We start from the raw sequence: 16,199 nt of genomic DNA on the forward strand, positions 1-16,199 counted from the left end.
TTCTAAACCTGAATAGGGCTTCTCAAAAGGTGTGAACGTTTTTGTGGGCGAGGTGAGATGACTTCTGAAGAAATAGTTTTTCACATTCAGTACATGAAAACGGCATTTGCTCTGCATGAATCCTTTCGTGTCTGATAAGAGAAGACTTGCAGTAAAAGTACTCGCATCAATCAGTACAGGAAAATGATTTGTCGCCAGTGTGGTAGTCTGGTGCATTACAAGGTATGACCTTTCAGCAAATGACTTCCCACTACCTGAACACGAATAAGGCTTCTCACCTGTGTGATTTTTTTGATGTGAGATAAGATGGGCTCTTTGTGAAAAGCATTTCCCACTTTCTGAACATGAATATAGCTTTACAACAGTGTGGAGTCAGGTGTGAGCAGCCAGGTTAGATTTACTGGTAAAACCTTTCCTACACGTGAAACAGCAATAGGGGCATTTACCAGAATTAATTATTTGATTTGTGGCTAGATTTGCTTTTTCAGTAAAACATGTGACATTGTGACATTTTGAACACGAATACGGCTTCTCCCCTTTGTTCACCTTTTTCATGTCTTATGAAAGATGATTTCTGTGAAAAACATTCTTTGCACTGTGGACAAGAAAACAGCTTAATCCCTTGCGGATTGTTCGGTGGATAGCAAGGCGAGACCTTTCATTTAAACATTTCCCACATTCTGAATACGAATATGGCTTCCCTCCCATGTGAATAATTTGATGTGAGACAAGCTGACCTTTTTGGGAAATACTTTTTCCACAATCTGAGCAAGAAAATGGCTTCTCTCTTGTGTGAGCTCTGTGGGGAATAAACAATAAATATATTGATGAGAATAACTTCCCACAGTCAGAGCATGAATATGGCTTTATACCCCTGTGGGTTACTTGGTGTAAAATAGGATTGTCTCTTTGTCGGAAACATCTCCCACCTTCAGGACATGAATACGGCTTCTCCCACTTGTGAACCTTTTTGTGTGTGTGATAAGATTGGACTTCTGGGAAACCAAATTCCCACATTCTGAACATGAATATGGTTTCTCCCAATTGTGAGTTCTTTTGTGTTCGATCAGCCTGGTTCTCCAACTAAAGGACTTTCCGCAATCTGAACACAAAAATGTTTTTTCAGTTGAGTGAGTTCTTTGGTGTCTAAAGAGTGGCTGTTTTCCACATTCAGAACATGAATATGGCTTCTCCCCTTCATTAGTGATTTGGTGTGAGGTGAGGACTGCGTTCTGGGTAAAATGTTCATCACATGCAGAAGAATTTGTTTTATCCCTTTTACAAATACAGTGGGTGGTGTTAGGTGTGTAGTGGGGAGAGCACCCCATGTGTGTAGAGGCATCTGATGATTGTTCTGGACTGTGAGTAACTGCATGGAGATTTGGGGAAAACAAGTCTTTTGAAGAGTTAGATGTGATGTCTACTTCCATTTTACCATCTGAAGACATTAGATCTTTCTCAGTATTATTTCTGTTCTGTTTTCCATCTGAAAGAAACACAAAATTAACACAGCATAGCAACATCCTAGATTGCCAATCGCTACTCCTTATCATATCCTTAAAGTTAATGTATAGTTGGGTGTTTTCATTATATTGTCCAATTGCAGATACATATATTTTAGAATATGTTACATAGTTACAAGGTAGGTCAGGTTGAAAAAGACATACAATTAGGACCATAAATATTTGGACAGAGACAACTTTTTTCTAATTTTGGTTCTGTACATTACAATTCATTTTAAATAAAACAACTCAGATGCAATGCAGACTTTCAGCTTTAATTCAGTTGGTTGAACAAAAAGGTTGGATAAAAATGTAAGGAACTAAAGCCTTTTTTTGACACAATCACTTCATTTCAGGGGCTCAAAAGTAAGTGGACAAATTAAAAAGCTCTAAAATGTTTTTTCCTAATACTTGGTTGAAAACCCTTTGCTGGCAATGACAGCCTGTAGTCTTGAACTCATGGACATCACCAGATGCTGTGTTTCCTCCTTTTTAATGCTCTGCCAGGCCTTTACTGCAGCGGCTTTCAGTTGCTGTGTGTTTGTGGGCCTTTCTGTCAAAAGTTTTGTCTTCAACAAGTGAAATGCATGCTCAATTGGGTTCAGATCAGGTGACTGACTTGGCTATTCAAGAATATTCCATTCTTTGCTTTAATAAACTCCCGGGTTGCTTTGGCTGTATGTTTTGTGTCATTGTCCATCTGTATTATGAAACGCCTCCCAATCAATGTGACTGCAATTAGCTGGATTTGAGCAGACAGAATCAGTCTCTGATCACCTCAGAATTCATTCGGCTGCTTCTGTCCTGTGTCACATCATCAATAATCACTAGTGTCCCAGTGCCATGGCAGCCATGCACGCCCAAGCCATCACACTGCCTCCGCCATGTTTCATAGATCATGTGCTATGCTTTGGGTCATAAGCTGTTCCACGACTTCTCCATACATTTTTCTTGCCATCATTCTGGTAAAGGTTGATCTTGGTTTCATCTGTCCAAAGAATGTTTTTCCAGAACTGTGCTGGCTTTTTTAGATGTTTTTGAGCAAAGTCCAATCTAGCGTTTCTATTCTTGAGGCTTATGAGTAGCTTGCACCTTGCAGTGCACCCTCTGTATTTACTTTCATGCAGTCTTCTCTTTATGGTAGACTTGGATATCGATACGCCTACTTACTGGAGAGTGTTGCTCACTTGGTTGGCTGTTGTGAAGGGGTTTCTCTTCACCATGGAAATGATTTTGCGATCATGCACCACTGTTGTCTTCCCTGGATGTCCAGGCCAGTTCACCAGTGCTTTGTTTCTTTCTCATGATGCACCAAACTGTAGATTTTGCAACTCCTAATATTGTAGCAATTTCTCGGTTGGGTTTTTTTCTGTTTTTGCAGCTTAAGGATGGCTTGTTTCACCTGCATGGAGAGCTGACTGCATGTTGTCTGTTCACAGCAAAATCTTCCACATACAAGCACCCCCCCCCCTTTCAAATCAACTCCAGATGCTCTCCAAACAGACATAATGTGAGGAGGAGAGCCTGAGTCTAATAGAAGATGATGGCTCCTGACTCCCTCACTGGGCACATACTGTCCCCGAATTACTGTCTACTGACAGAGGAGGAGGGGAGGAAGAGATTGTTGTAGTGACTGAAGAAGGAGAATCTGGGACTCTTTTCTGGGTTTAGTGTTGGTTACTCACCTATACTGATCTCACCCCTCACATAAGGATATTCTTCATCTTTAACCTCAACTTTAATATAAATCAGGTTTTCATTCTAAAAATCAATTTGAATACTATATTACACCTAGCCTAAACATATCATATAAGAAACCCCTGTCCCAGCTGCCTGATCCTTCTGTGTGGAATCCTGGGAATACAGGGGACGAGGACATCTCTCTGGGGTATTTCTGGATCCATCTGTAAAAAACACACAAATTAAATAAATACATTGTTTCTATGTCTTTATATCAGAGGATGTGTGTATCTAGGTGGATCCTCAATGTTCTTCTCTAATTTACAATAAATAAAAGTCTTCTCTTACCCGGTGATGTAAGGGGGGGCCAGTTCTCCATCATGGCGTTCTTCTACAGATCCTCGTATCCTTCTAAACACTCCCACTCCTCTGTACGTCAGTGCCCATATTAAGATGGGCTTTTTTTCCACTTCTTGCACTGTAATAAATATAATATAGCTACAATATAATTTCTAAACTTTATATCACATTTACATACATGTTGTTTTCTTTCCAGATGTTATAACTGAGCAAAGAAAGTATTTTAAAATTTGACATGGCATTTGAAAAATATCATAATGATTTTATACTGCCAGATTTCTTTCCGTTTCCTACATGAATACAATACCTAGCACTAGTCTGTCACCTAATATTTTACCCATTGTAAGTGAATGAGGGGGAGGAAGAAGCTGCACAAGTAGCCAATCAGGACTGTGGAAAAGCAAGAAAACCTGACTGGAGAGTGACTTGGAAATGAGCATGCACTGCGTCTGCTTTCACTGTGCAGTAACCAGCTAGTGGTGTTGAGGGCCTCTGTATGTGAAAGTGAAACTACAATAGAGATAGGTCAGGTTCTCTCCATTTACTTAACAGGGAAACGCTCTGTGGACGGTGCAAAAAGGTATAAACACTTTATAAATACATACATAATGCTCACTGAGAGTGTTCTCATAATAGGAAGATATTATAATCTTCTGCACACGGAGCACACACTTACCACACTGACACCCCCACAGCATCTGCAGGAAATTAAGAAATTCCCCAGCTTGCTTTGTGCTTGAGCTACAACAAAATGGCTGCCAACTCCCACTCTTAGAATGGCTTTCCCTCTGCGCACGCGCGTCATCATAGATTCCCATAATGATATAGAATCATTTGCTCCCTGGCGGTCACTCTGTGTATGACTATCCTAGCATACAGATACTGGACGGCGCCGGAAGTAGCCGCACGTAAGCTTAGTCGTTGCCTGGTTGCTATAGGGACGTGCGCGCGCATATAGGACAACCAGAGCTGACAGGTAGGCTGCCATTTTTTTTGACCAAATGAGGTACTGGGAGCCCCCTGTCAGACTTTTCTGTTTCCGGCAGTTGCTAGAGATGTGAGGCTGGTGAGTGATTACCCAGTGAGAGGGAGGTAATATTGTACTAATAATAATAATGTTACCTCAAGGAATCATTATTTTTTTGCAATATAATCTTTTTCCACATATGTTAATCATTCTTTGGATGGGGTAGTGAAGGGTGAACACCCTTGTTTGCATTGTATTGCTGCTTGTGTCGGTGTTAGGGAGATTTATCATCACTTCCTATTACCTGTAAAGAAAGCCAGGAAAATTCCCCTCAACGTGGCATCAAGACATCAATAACGACAAAAACAAAGAGTGAAAACTGAAAGACTTTTCATTATTTCTCTTAATTTACCAAAAGTATTTGCACTTGTCTCTCTCTTTCTGTATTTATATTCTTTGAGGTTTATTATTTGATTTTATGGGTTCATTGCAGTGAGTCTTCAATGTCAAACATTACTCCAAGGACGGTCTCAGATATATAGAAGGATCTATAGAAGGAGATCATGATGGAGGATCAGCCGCCCCTCACATCACCGGGTAAGAGGAGACTTTCATTAAAGGAGAGAAGAGTATTGAGGATCCATCTAGATACACACATCCTCTGATATAATGACTTAGAGACAATGTATTCAGTTAGTTTGTGCTTTTCCTACAGATGGATCCAGAAATACCCCGGAGAGATGCCCCCGTCCTCTGTATTCCCGGGATTCCACACTGGAGGATCAGGAGATCTCTCAGGAGGATCAGGTAGATAGGACCCTGACGGTCTTAGCAATACTGCTTATCAGATCGTTATTTCATTAGTGGATGTTATATAACAGATGCCTTTTTTATTTTAAGAAATTTAAAAAATTGCATAAATTCGAAGTTAAAGAAGAAGATGAGGATCTGTGTATGATGGATGATGATGATCAGTGTAAGGAGGAGGAAATCCCTCCCAAGACCAGCACAGGTAAGAAATAAACACTAAATCCAAAAAAGAGTGCCAGATTCTCCCTATTCAGTCACTACAGCAATCTCTTCTCCTCCCTCCTCTTGCAGTAGACAGTAATGGGGGGACAGTATGTGCCCAGTGAGGGTCAGGAGCCATCAGCCTCTATTAGACTCCCGCTCTCCTCCTCACATCATGTCATTGTGTGTCACCAGCCAAGAGATGTGACCAGTCTCCCCCTCTCTGGGGTATATCATACATCTCAGTACATGGGGCTTCACTCTCATCTTTATTCACAGACTTTAGAGAACATCAAATAAATGTCAAGGATGAACACAAGGGAGAAGGAAGTGTGAGGATTAAAGAGGAGAAATACATTGTAGAGATCAGCTCTGGTGAGTAATCATTTCTGACTATTGAAGCAATTCACAGATCCACAGGAGAAGGAAGAAGGGTGTATGATGATTAATGAGAAGGTCTATGTTTTAAGTGTTTGACCCTCCTTTGTTTCTATATTGGCTGCATGTATGCTCACATCCCATAAGATATACTGGTGGGTTAGTTGGCTTCCCCATAAAATGGCCTTAAACCCGTGATTTTCAACCACTATGCGGCGGCACACTAGTGTGCCGTGAGTGATCTTCAGGTGTACCGTGGGAAATTATCCAATTACCATTGTTGAGTGTCTGTGCTGTAGTGAGTGGCAGAGTAATGTAATCCTCCTTGTCAGTGGATAGTAGTAGGTAGCTTAATTGCCTTGACAAGAGTGTCAGTTTGTAACTTTTTTGATTTTTGTTGTGCCACAGGATTTTTTCAATGTAAAAAATGTGCAGTGGCTTAAAAAGGTTGAAAAACACAATTCTAGGCTGTTTTTTTTTTTTGCTTTGTTTGTGATTAACTTACAGTGAGGCTGACATCTCACTGCCTAATAATATGTTGAGACAAACATCTGTCCTAATTGCATTTATTACCTGTACGTATGACTACCTGTATGTATGTATGTATGTATGTGTGTGTGTGTGTGTGTGTATGTATGTATACGAGGGGGTGCTGAGAAGTTCCTGGCTTTGCCTAGAAAGAAGAGAGCCAGAGTTATGAAATAACACATTTATTCAACATATTCCCCGAGACTGATGCACTTGGTACAGCGTAGTTGCACTAGACTGTTCAAAAAAAAAGTCTATTGGTTGGGCTGCAACCCAACTCTCAGCAGCATCTTTGACGTCAGAAATGTCCTCAAAATGTTGCCCCTTTAGGTGTTTTTTCAAATTCAGGAACAGATAATAGTCCGAAGGGGCCAGGTCAGGTGAGTAGGGGGGATGGTGGACTGATTGGAAACCCAGGGTGTTCAATTTGGCAGCCACAACGTTGGACATGTGCGCAGGTGCATTGTCCTGCAAAAAAAGGATCCCTTTGGTCAACTTTCCACTGCGTTGCGTCTTATTGCCTCCTTCAGCTGGTCCAGGAGGTTAGCATAATACTGTCCGGTGACAGAATAAAACAGAATATCGTCTTTGTCCCAGCAAACGGACGCCATGAGTTTTTTGGCTGATTTCTGGGTTCAGAACTTCTTTGGCCGCGGGGACCCGCTGTGGTGCCATTCCTATGACCCTTCATTGGTTTCAGGATCATAGATGTGGAGCCAGGTTTCATCCTCCGTCACTAACCTAGCCAAAAATTCCTGTGCAGCCTCAAAATGGGCCAAAATGGCTTTGGATGCTCCAACTCGCTCCTTCTTCTGATCACTGTTCAAACATTTCGGCACCCACTTCGCTGAAAGCTCGCGCATGTCTAGGATAGTGGTGATAACAAACCCAACATGCTCCCGTGAGATGTCAAGTATCTGGGCTATCTTTTCTGCAGATATTCGCCAGTCCTCAATAATCAGCTCATGGACAGCATTGCAGGTTTCCGGGTCAGATGAGTTGAGATGCGGGTGAAATGCCCAGTCTTGAGTCTTGGTTCCGGCCACATTTCGCACATTTGCTTTCTCAGGGAATACAGAGACTCAAATTGAATGGTAGTTGTTAACCAGAGGATGACATGGAAAAGTGTTAGTATAAAGTTGAGGGAAAGCTGAATGTCCACTGTGGTATAATGGTCTCAGTTCAACAGTCTTCTACTATAAAAGTTAATGCTATACTCGAATGGCTCTAAAAAGATAAATGGATGATAGGGGTAAAATAGCCTGGTGTTATTTACATATATTAAATGCAGTCCTCCTCTAGTTTTGAAAGCCTGTATATTTCCCCTCAGGCACATTGTCTTGGCATCACCTTTGATTCTACACTCTCATTTACCCCCCATATTCAGGATAATTTCAGGTCCTGTCATTTTCAATCTCCAAAATCTGCACCTACCTGTTCCTAGAGACCACCAAACTCCTTGTACACACTCTTATCTCTTGTCTGGACTACTATTACCTCCTATATAGTATTCCACTAACCCGACTCTCTTCGCTACAATCTATTATGAACGCTGCAGCCAGACTCATCCATCCTTCCCACCGCTCATCTTCTGCTGCATTTCTTTGTAATTCTCCTCATTGGCTTCCATTTCACCTTATAATCAAATTCTATGACTGACCTAGGTAAAAAAATATTCCCCTAGCCGCTCTCTTCGCTCCTCCAATGACCTAATACTCCTAACCTCATCACACACACGTCTCCAAGACTTTTCTAGAGCTGCCCCAACTCTCTGTAATGGTCTTCCTCATCCTATTCGGCTTGCTCCTACTTTCTGCTCATTTGAAAGAGTACTCAATTTTTCAAACTTACGTACCCATTTTCGTCTGTCTTTTGAAACCATCACTACTTCCCACCACTACATATCTCCCCTCCTATTGTGTGTTAATTCCCCCACCTCCTTGTAAGCTCTTTGGGGCTGTTATTTGCAACCCCTATTTAATTTACAGCGCTGCGTAATATGTTGGCGCTATATAAATCCTGGTTATTAATAAAAAAATATATATTTTGACAGGGATATAGGGCTTTATTAAGAGTTTCAGTTGGTGTCCCTGTTGCAAAAACATCATACTCAGGCCCTTGTTTCCAGAGGGGAAGACATTCATTAATTAAGACATGATTAACAAATGTTAGGAAGGATGAGTGGGAAGGACAAGATGCCTGCAGCTAGCCACAAAAGGGACCTCTGGCTAACAACGACCATCAATTTGAGTCTCTGAATTATTTTATTCACTAAATATTTTGCCAAACAAGCCGTCTTCTGTTCTTCTCTTCTTTATTTGTTAATGATCCAGACTTGACAAGTAGATATTTTTTTTGTGATATTCCCATTTTGGTACCCTTTTAAAACTTCAATCATCACCCTTATGTGGCATAACTTTTTTATTTTTTGCAGGTGATTTCAGTGACAGAAACACCCAAGAGAGATGCCACCGTTCTTTGGATTCTCAGGATTCCTTACAGGAAGATGAGAAGATCCCTCAGGACAATCAGGTAGATGAGACTAATGGCCCTGTTTTTTTTACATCGGACATTTTCTAGTCTCATTCCATATTTGTACATACACTTTGGAAACTCTTAGGCTTCTATGAGGCTGAGTCCGGAAATCATTTTTTGTTGTTGTGTGATTTAGGATGAAAATCCATCTACTATGAAAAAGAATTCAAAACGGAAGAATGTGAGGGGGTTAGAAATCGTCTCAGGTGTGTAACAAACAATAAAACCACTCCGTAATGGGGATCAGTATGTGCCCAATGACGAGTCAGGAGTCATCAGACTCAGCTACTGAACTGAATCAGTAAAGGCCGATAGAATATTTACGATCAGATGTGGATGGATGGAATGTATTGGGAAATGTGGATCAAAGTACACCAGTCATGCCCTGTGTATGAAAAATTAGATAAAATCTAAAAAAAAAATCTAATTATGCTCACTAATTATACTGAAATGAACCAGTAAGGGCTAATTACCAACCCAAGAGAATATTTAAGATCAGATGTGGGATGTATTGGCAAATGTGGATCAAAGTACACTAGCCATGCTCTGTGTATGAACAATTGGATAAAATCTAATCAGAACTATGCTCACTTTCTATTTGAGGAAATTGTATACATGTGTGACGTGTTTTGGAACTTCCAATTACGCTACCAAAAAGAAAATTGATTTGGTCAGTCTAGTGCAAATTGAGAATCACATCTGATTGGGTATAGGCCTAGTAGTACACACAATGTAAGTTTCAGGTCAAACTTGGTGGATTAGGATTAATAACTTTGCCTGAATGTATGGTAACCAGGGACACGCAGGTCATAAGCAGCTCGAAACGCACACATCTCTGGTAGCCTATTGGTGGATCTGGAAAGTGGAGGGACGCAACATTCCAATTTCTAGAGACTTTTATTAATAAAAATTTATTTCCTCTTCCATTTCTAGATGGACGATACAGAAAGTATGACAAGGACAAGTGTGGTGTTAAAAACTCCACAAAGAAAAAACCAAGGACCCCAAACATCCACCCAACACCTCCCACTACAGATTCTTCTAATAATTCCACTTTACATTGGGGGAAGGTTACTGAACACTCCACTCTGGTCTCCAATTTTGAGAAGACTGGAACTTTCCAGTGTTCTGAATGTGGTACTTGTTTTCCTCAGAAAGCACAACTTGTTTCACACCAGAAGAGTCACTCATCGGAGAAGACATATTCTTGTCCAGAATGTGGGAAATGTTTTTCCTGGAAATCATCTCTCATCACCCACGCAAAAATTCACAAAGGAGAAAAGCCGTTTGTTTGTTCAGAGTGTGGAAAATGTTACCCTTGGAGGGCTTTTCTCATCAAGCACCAGAGAACTCACACAGCTGAGAGACCCTTCCCCTGTTCAGAATGTGGTAAGAGTTTCTCAGAAATGTTTCTTCTCATGAGACATCAGAAAACCCACACAGGCGACAAGCCATTTTCTTGTTCCGAATGTTTTTCACAGAAGTCGGATTTTCATAGACACTTGAGAACCCACACAGGGGAACGACCATACTTATGTTCTGAATGCAGTAAGAGTTTTACTCAGAAAGAACAGCTTATTACCCACCAGAGAAGCCACACAGGATTAATGCCTTATTCATGTTCTGAGTGTGGTAAATGTTTTTCTTTAAAGGCCCGTCTTGTCATACACCAGCGCACTCATACCGGTGCAAACCCATATTCGTGTTCTGTATGTGGCAAGGGTTTTAAAAACAAGTCAAATCTGGGTAGACATGAGAAAGTTCATACAGGTGATCGTCCACATTTATGCTCCGAGTGCGGAAAAGGTTTTACTGATAAATCAGATCTCATTAGACATGAGAGGGTCCACACAGGTGCCCAACCCTATTCCTGTACTGAATGTGGGAAACGGTTCTCGTATAGGTCTACCCTAATGTCACATCTCAATATACACAAAGTTCAAAATTCCGTTCATCAACCTATCCACTGAAGCAAAAGATCTCATACCGTAGCTATGCAACATTTGACAGTCTTAAGTGGTTTACCAAATCAAGCTAATCATTTACCTAACAAATCTGTGGAAAAATTAAAAGCCTTCAACCGGCTGAACAATCTATAAGCATGTTTGTTTTTCCGGATCTCCCCCAAGATTCGTGAATGTCTTCTCTACCTGGTGGCAATATTGTCAGGCACTGTTCATGTATATCTTGCACACCTATTGTTTTCACCATGCAGAACATCATTTGTATTTATGGAGTGAACATTTATAGAAAGCTATAGCTTTCCAAGCGGTTTTTAGGTTCACTCCAACTAACTTTCCCAGTTAATACTACCTTCTACCAATGATGAGCTCACTGTACATCCACATTTACAGAAGCCCTTCATGCATTAGTGCCATTTATGTGTGAAGGACCATGTGACTGGCAGCCATGGTACCCCAAGCAGACTAGAAGGCTCAAAAAGTTGTCAAGCAACAAAACGAGGCTAAATATTACAACTTTCTCTTATCACAACTTTCCATGCTTATGTCATCCTAAGCTCATCTTTCTAACTGATTTTCAGCTCTTTTTAACATCCTTCTGTATCAGTCTTCACTTTCCACTTCTAGCATCTCATCAAAGGATATGGCAGTCAATACTAAAAAATCAAGAAATAAATTATCTGCATACTGATGGTTTAACTGGATGGCATTAGGTGTTATGAGGAAGTCAGTTCCCAAATAATATACTGTCACCGTATTATGGTGAGGAGAAATTGAAGGAACCAAAAAGCCCCGCAGTAAAAAATAAAAAAACAGGTTAAAACAAAAGATATCTGTATCTGCATGTAAAATGTCAATTGAATCCAAAAAAATAAGGATTTTATTCCTCATTTTAGGATAATTGAAAATCGTGATGGGCAATCCATATTGTTCCTAGGCTTACTATACGTGTAAAAAGTTCAGTAGACAGAACACATTTGTCTAGCTATAAAAACAAGTAAATATGAGATGAAAGCCATCCACATCCCCAAGAATGATTGCTCAGCTTCACTAAGCAGTAGAGGTAATTTGCCATAACTCTTCTAGTGCCCAAGAAACATACCATGGATACCCCCACTATGATGTTCCTTAAATGTTGATCATGTCATCGGCCGTCTTCAGATTCTGAATTGTGGACAGAACTGCATGGTCTTTCTCCAAGGAACATCTTCACCAACTTTTAGGACTGTTTTAAAGTGCTTCTCACTTGGTGCTCTACGGAGGGAATTCAGCCATTGATATCAGTCTCAACCCGAAAGGAGCTCACACTCAAACAGGTGTAGCAGAGTCCCACACGTATGCATTTTATGGACCATTTTGATTGGAAACCATAAAACCTTTCAGCACATTTTTCTGGAAGCAAAGCCATGTCAACGTGGCATATACAAAGTGACTCCTAGAAAACTTTCATGTGAGGGCAAAAACTCATATATATTATACCATGTGACCAGCATGCTGCAAATTAAAAGTGTTAGAAACTCATATATTAAGATATTACATATACTTTATGTGCTATAGGTTGGTATCTAAGTTACGTTAATTCATGTAAATTATTCATGGTGTATTCTGTATCTAAAACAATCATCATACCTTGTTTAGGAGAGGGTTGTGTTGCCCTGCTGTTACCTTGAAATCATGTTTTTTAAAATATTAAATAAATATGAATAATAAAAAAAAATATTTGTAATGTTTTACAATGTTTAATGTTACACTTACCATTCACCAAGTTCACCATTCAGGCCCCTCACCAGATACAGTGCAGATGTGCCCTTGCTGGCTGGTCATCGGTGATTTTTTCTTAATGTCATACTCTTCAGGTTCCTGGGAGGACCCTGCCCATGGACAACCAATTGGAATTCACTATGTCATGCATATCGGTGGACTTAAAGAAGGGTCATTTCACCAGTACACTTAAGAAGATAGATGACTCAGAACTGGAACTTTAGAAGAGTAAACTGGGCATTTTGGAGTTTTTTTTTCTCTCTATGGGAATGAATAGTTTGGGGATTGGGTGGACTGTATGGGTAACATGGAGTAAAACTTTAAAGCAAACCTATGGTACTGCTACAAGTTATACATTGAATTATACTTTTTTCAAAAAGCCCTTCTGTACGGTCTGTGCCTCCAACATATCCTAATTTATGGTGTTGTGTTTAGTTACAGCTTTTATGCTAAAAATTTATAGAAGCAGTTACAAAATCCCAGATTCTGTTACTATCCTCAAGGTTTAAATCTTGTAGTTGAACAAAAATCAATAGCATAAGCTGCAGATTTTATAGATCCGTAACTGCATTTCTAACCTCACAAATGAGATTTGATTACACCAGGTTCTCCATCCAATGAAGTGTAGGAAATATATATATATTCCAAGTGTATCAATATTGAAGGTCTGTTCTGCCATTATGCCGCAGGGAAGGACCCTACTTNGGGCAGGGATCAGCAGCTTGCTTGTCCTTTGAAGTTACTTTCAGTTTCACTCTGCACTGCAGCCAGCATTGAGGAGTCACACAGAGGCACACAGTATCAGGTATCGGAGGATGTCTTATTTGCAGGGGGGTGCTTTATTTTAATTGTTTGGGGGGTGGCTTATTTGATGGGGATGCCTTATCATCGGGGAAACACGGTATGTTCAGCAAATTTAAACTTCAGGCTTAAAGAAAGTTGAAGGGCCCAATCTAAACAAACATTGGTTGCAGTTTTGAATAGATTTGAGAAAGTTTTGCCTTTTCCACCATCTTTTCTTATGTCTAACCCTTCCCTCTCCTCTTCCTCACTCCTTTCGACACCTCTCCCCCACTGCCCATCATTGGTCATCCCCACCTCCCTTTCATTCACTCCCTCCTCATCTCTTTATCCTAACCTATCCCTCTCAATTTTACCTTCACCTCATTGTACCCTCTCTGATCACCTTCTCACTGTCCTTTCCCAATCTCCTCCTGTTCAATATGGGCTATTTTTGTCAGATCCTCCAGAATGCATACTTTTTACTTTGTTGCATATTACTCTTGTGAATCTTTTGTTTGTTTGTTTGTTTTGTTTGTTTTTTTTTCACAAAACTCACAATTTATTATTACACAAGTTCTAAAAGTTAATGGGTAAGAAAAGTCAAAACCTAAATCCAAACACAAGGTGTCATAGCTGCCCAGGTTAATGAGAAACAGGCATGTAAGCGTCCATAATATATAATGTGCCATGTTCCATTCACTTCCAGATGACAAGTTTATTTTATGGAAAATGTCGCCTGAATTTTGTATGGCCAGCCATGTATGCTTTCATTCATTCACCAAGTCACAACAAGCCTGTTGTCCTCAATGGGAACCTAAATGTGTTCCTAATAAAGTTTTTTGTGAAAACTGTTGTTTGTGTACAAGAATAAGGTTTGACTTCGGTATGAATTCGATCATCAGACCAGGTTTGATTTCTTGGCAAAACCTTTTCTGCATTCAGAACAAGAATATAGGTGATTTGTTGTGTGAATTATTTGATGTGTGGCAAGGTTTGCTCTGTCAATAAAGCACTTTCCACATTCTAAAAAAGTAAATGTCTTCTCCCCAATGTAAACTCTTTTATGAGTGATTAGAGACGACCTAGAAAAAGATTTTCCCCAGTCCGAACATAGATGTGGCTTTTTACCTGTATGGACCCTTTTATGTATGATGAGGGAGGATTTCCAAGAACATTCAGAACAAGAAAATGGCTTCTCTCCCGTGTGAGTTGTCTGATGTCTAGCAAGATATGATTTTTCAGACAAACGTTTCCCGCACTCAGGACATGAATAAAGCTTTTCCCCAGGGTGAACTTTTTCATGTTGATGAGGCAGAATTTCCGCAATCAATAATAAAGGTCTGTTCTGCCATTATGCCGCAGGGAAGGACCCTACTTTTTGTGTAAATGCAGTAATCTTATTGCAGAGGTCCAACACCCCTTTTGCTGAGGTAGAACAATCAGCAGGGAGCATTTTAGGGCAAGGTGCCATTGTGCAGCCACTGGCCGGGGACAGGATTTTCTACAAGGATATGTTCAGCAAATTTAAACTTCAGGCTTAAAGAAAGTTGAAGGGCCCAATCTAAACAAACATTGGTTGCAGTTTTGAATACATTGAAGAAAGGCAAATACTTTGTGAAGTTTTGCCTTTTCCACCATCTTTTCTTCCGTCTAACCCTTACCTCTCATCTTCTCTTCCTCACTCCTTCCCACACCTCTCCTCCACTCCCCATCGTATCCTGTTTTTTTCACCTACATAATTGCTCCTCTTTCTCACTCTTCTCCAAACCCTTCCTTCTTTTTGCCACCGCGAATCTCTTCTATCCGCAAAAACATTTTCTGCATTCCAAACATGAATAGGGCTTTTCACCTGTGTGAACCTTTTCGTGGGCGAGGAGGGATGACTTCTGAAGAAAGAATTTTTCACATTCAGTACATGAAAATGGCATTTGCCCTGCATGAACCATTTTGTGTCTGATAAAAGAAGTTTGCCGCAAGTGTGAGTGGTCTTGTGCATACCAAAGGTATGACCTTTCAGCAAACGGCTTTCCACAGTTTGAACATGAATAAGGCTTCTCACCTGTGTGAATTTTTTGATGTGATATAACATGGGCATATCGTGAAAATTTCTGAACATGAATATGACTTTACTACAGTGTGGAGTCAAGTGTGAGCAGCCAGACTAGATTTACTGGCAAAACCTTTCCCATACCCGAAACAGGAATAGGGGTGTTTACCAAAATGAATTATTTGATGTGTGGCTAGATTTGGTTTTTCAGTAAAATAATTGCCACATTCTGAACACGATTTTGGCTTTTCCCCTTTGTGCACCTTTTCATGTTTTGTTCTTTGTACTGTGGACAAGAAAACTTAATCCCTTGTGGATTGTTTGGTGGATAGCAAGGTGAGACCTTTCAGTGAAACATTGACCTTTCAGTGAAACATTCTGAACACGAATATGGCTTCCCCCCAATGTGAATCATTTAATGTTCAAAAGAGCCAAACTATCCTTTTTGGGAAATACTTTTTCCACAGTCCGAGCAAGAAAAAAGCTTCTCTCTTGTGTGAGCTCTGTGGGGAATAAACAATAAATATTTTGATGAGAATAACTTCCCACAGTCAGAGCATGAATATGGCTTCATACCTGTGTGGGTTCCTTGGTGTAAAATAAGATTGTCTCTATGTCGAAAACATCTCCCACATTCAGGATGTAAATATGGCCACCTTTTTGTGTTTGATAGGATTTAACTTCTG

General features: G+C 40.2%; 1 protein-coding gene and 1 long non-coding RNA gene across 2 annotated transcripts in view; one reads left to right on the plus strand and one right to left on the minus strand.

Annotated features, from left to right (window-relative positions):
* Positions 1-1,761: 1,761 nt before the first annotated feature.
* Positions 1,762-4,227, minus strand: LOC140339164 (uncharacterized). Its single transcript, XR_011922384.1, has 2 exons — positions 3,531-4,227; positions 1,762-3,406 (listed from the first exon to the last, which is right to left on the minus strand). It is a non-coding gene; the product is annotated as an uncharacterized lncRNA (long non-coding RNA).
* A 303-nt stretch (positions 4,228-4,530) lies between these two features.
* The window catches only part of LOC140338895 (uncharacterized), a 48,397-nt gene continuing 36,728 nt past the window's right edge, over positions 4,531-16,199 (plus strand). Inside the window, exons 1-8 of the mRNA XM_072423213.1 lie at positions 4,531-4,608; positions 5,003-5,106; positions 5,225-5,316; positions 5,410-5,521; positions 5,800-5,895; positions 8,861-8,958; positions 9,098-9,167; positions 9,895-10,925. Of these exons, the coding sequence (XP_072279314.1) occupies positions 5,073-5,106; positions 5,225-5,316; positions 5,410-5,521; positions 5,800-5,895; positions 8,861-8,958; positions 9,098-9,167; positions 9,895-10,925 (1,533 nt within the window). The 5' untranslated portion in view covers positions 4,531-4,608; positions 5,003-5,072. The remainder of the gene's footprint in view (positions 4,609-5,002; positions 5,107-5,224; positions 5,317-5,409; positions 5,522-5,799; positions 5,896-8,860; positions 8,959-9,097; positions 9,168-9,894; positions 10,926-16,199) is intronic.

This window comes from Pyxicephalus adspersus, chromosome 10 (assembly GCF_032062135.1).
Source record: "Pyxicephalus adspersus chromosome 10, UCB_Pads_2.0, whole genome shotgun sequence".
Classification (NCBI taxonomy): Eukaryota; Metazoa; Chordata; class Amphibia; order Anura; family Pyxicephalidae; genus Pyxicephalus; species Pyxicephalus adspersus.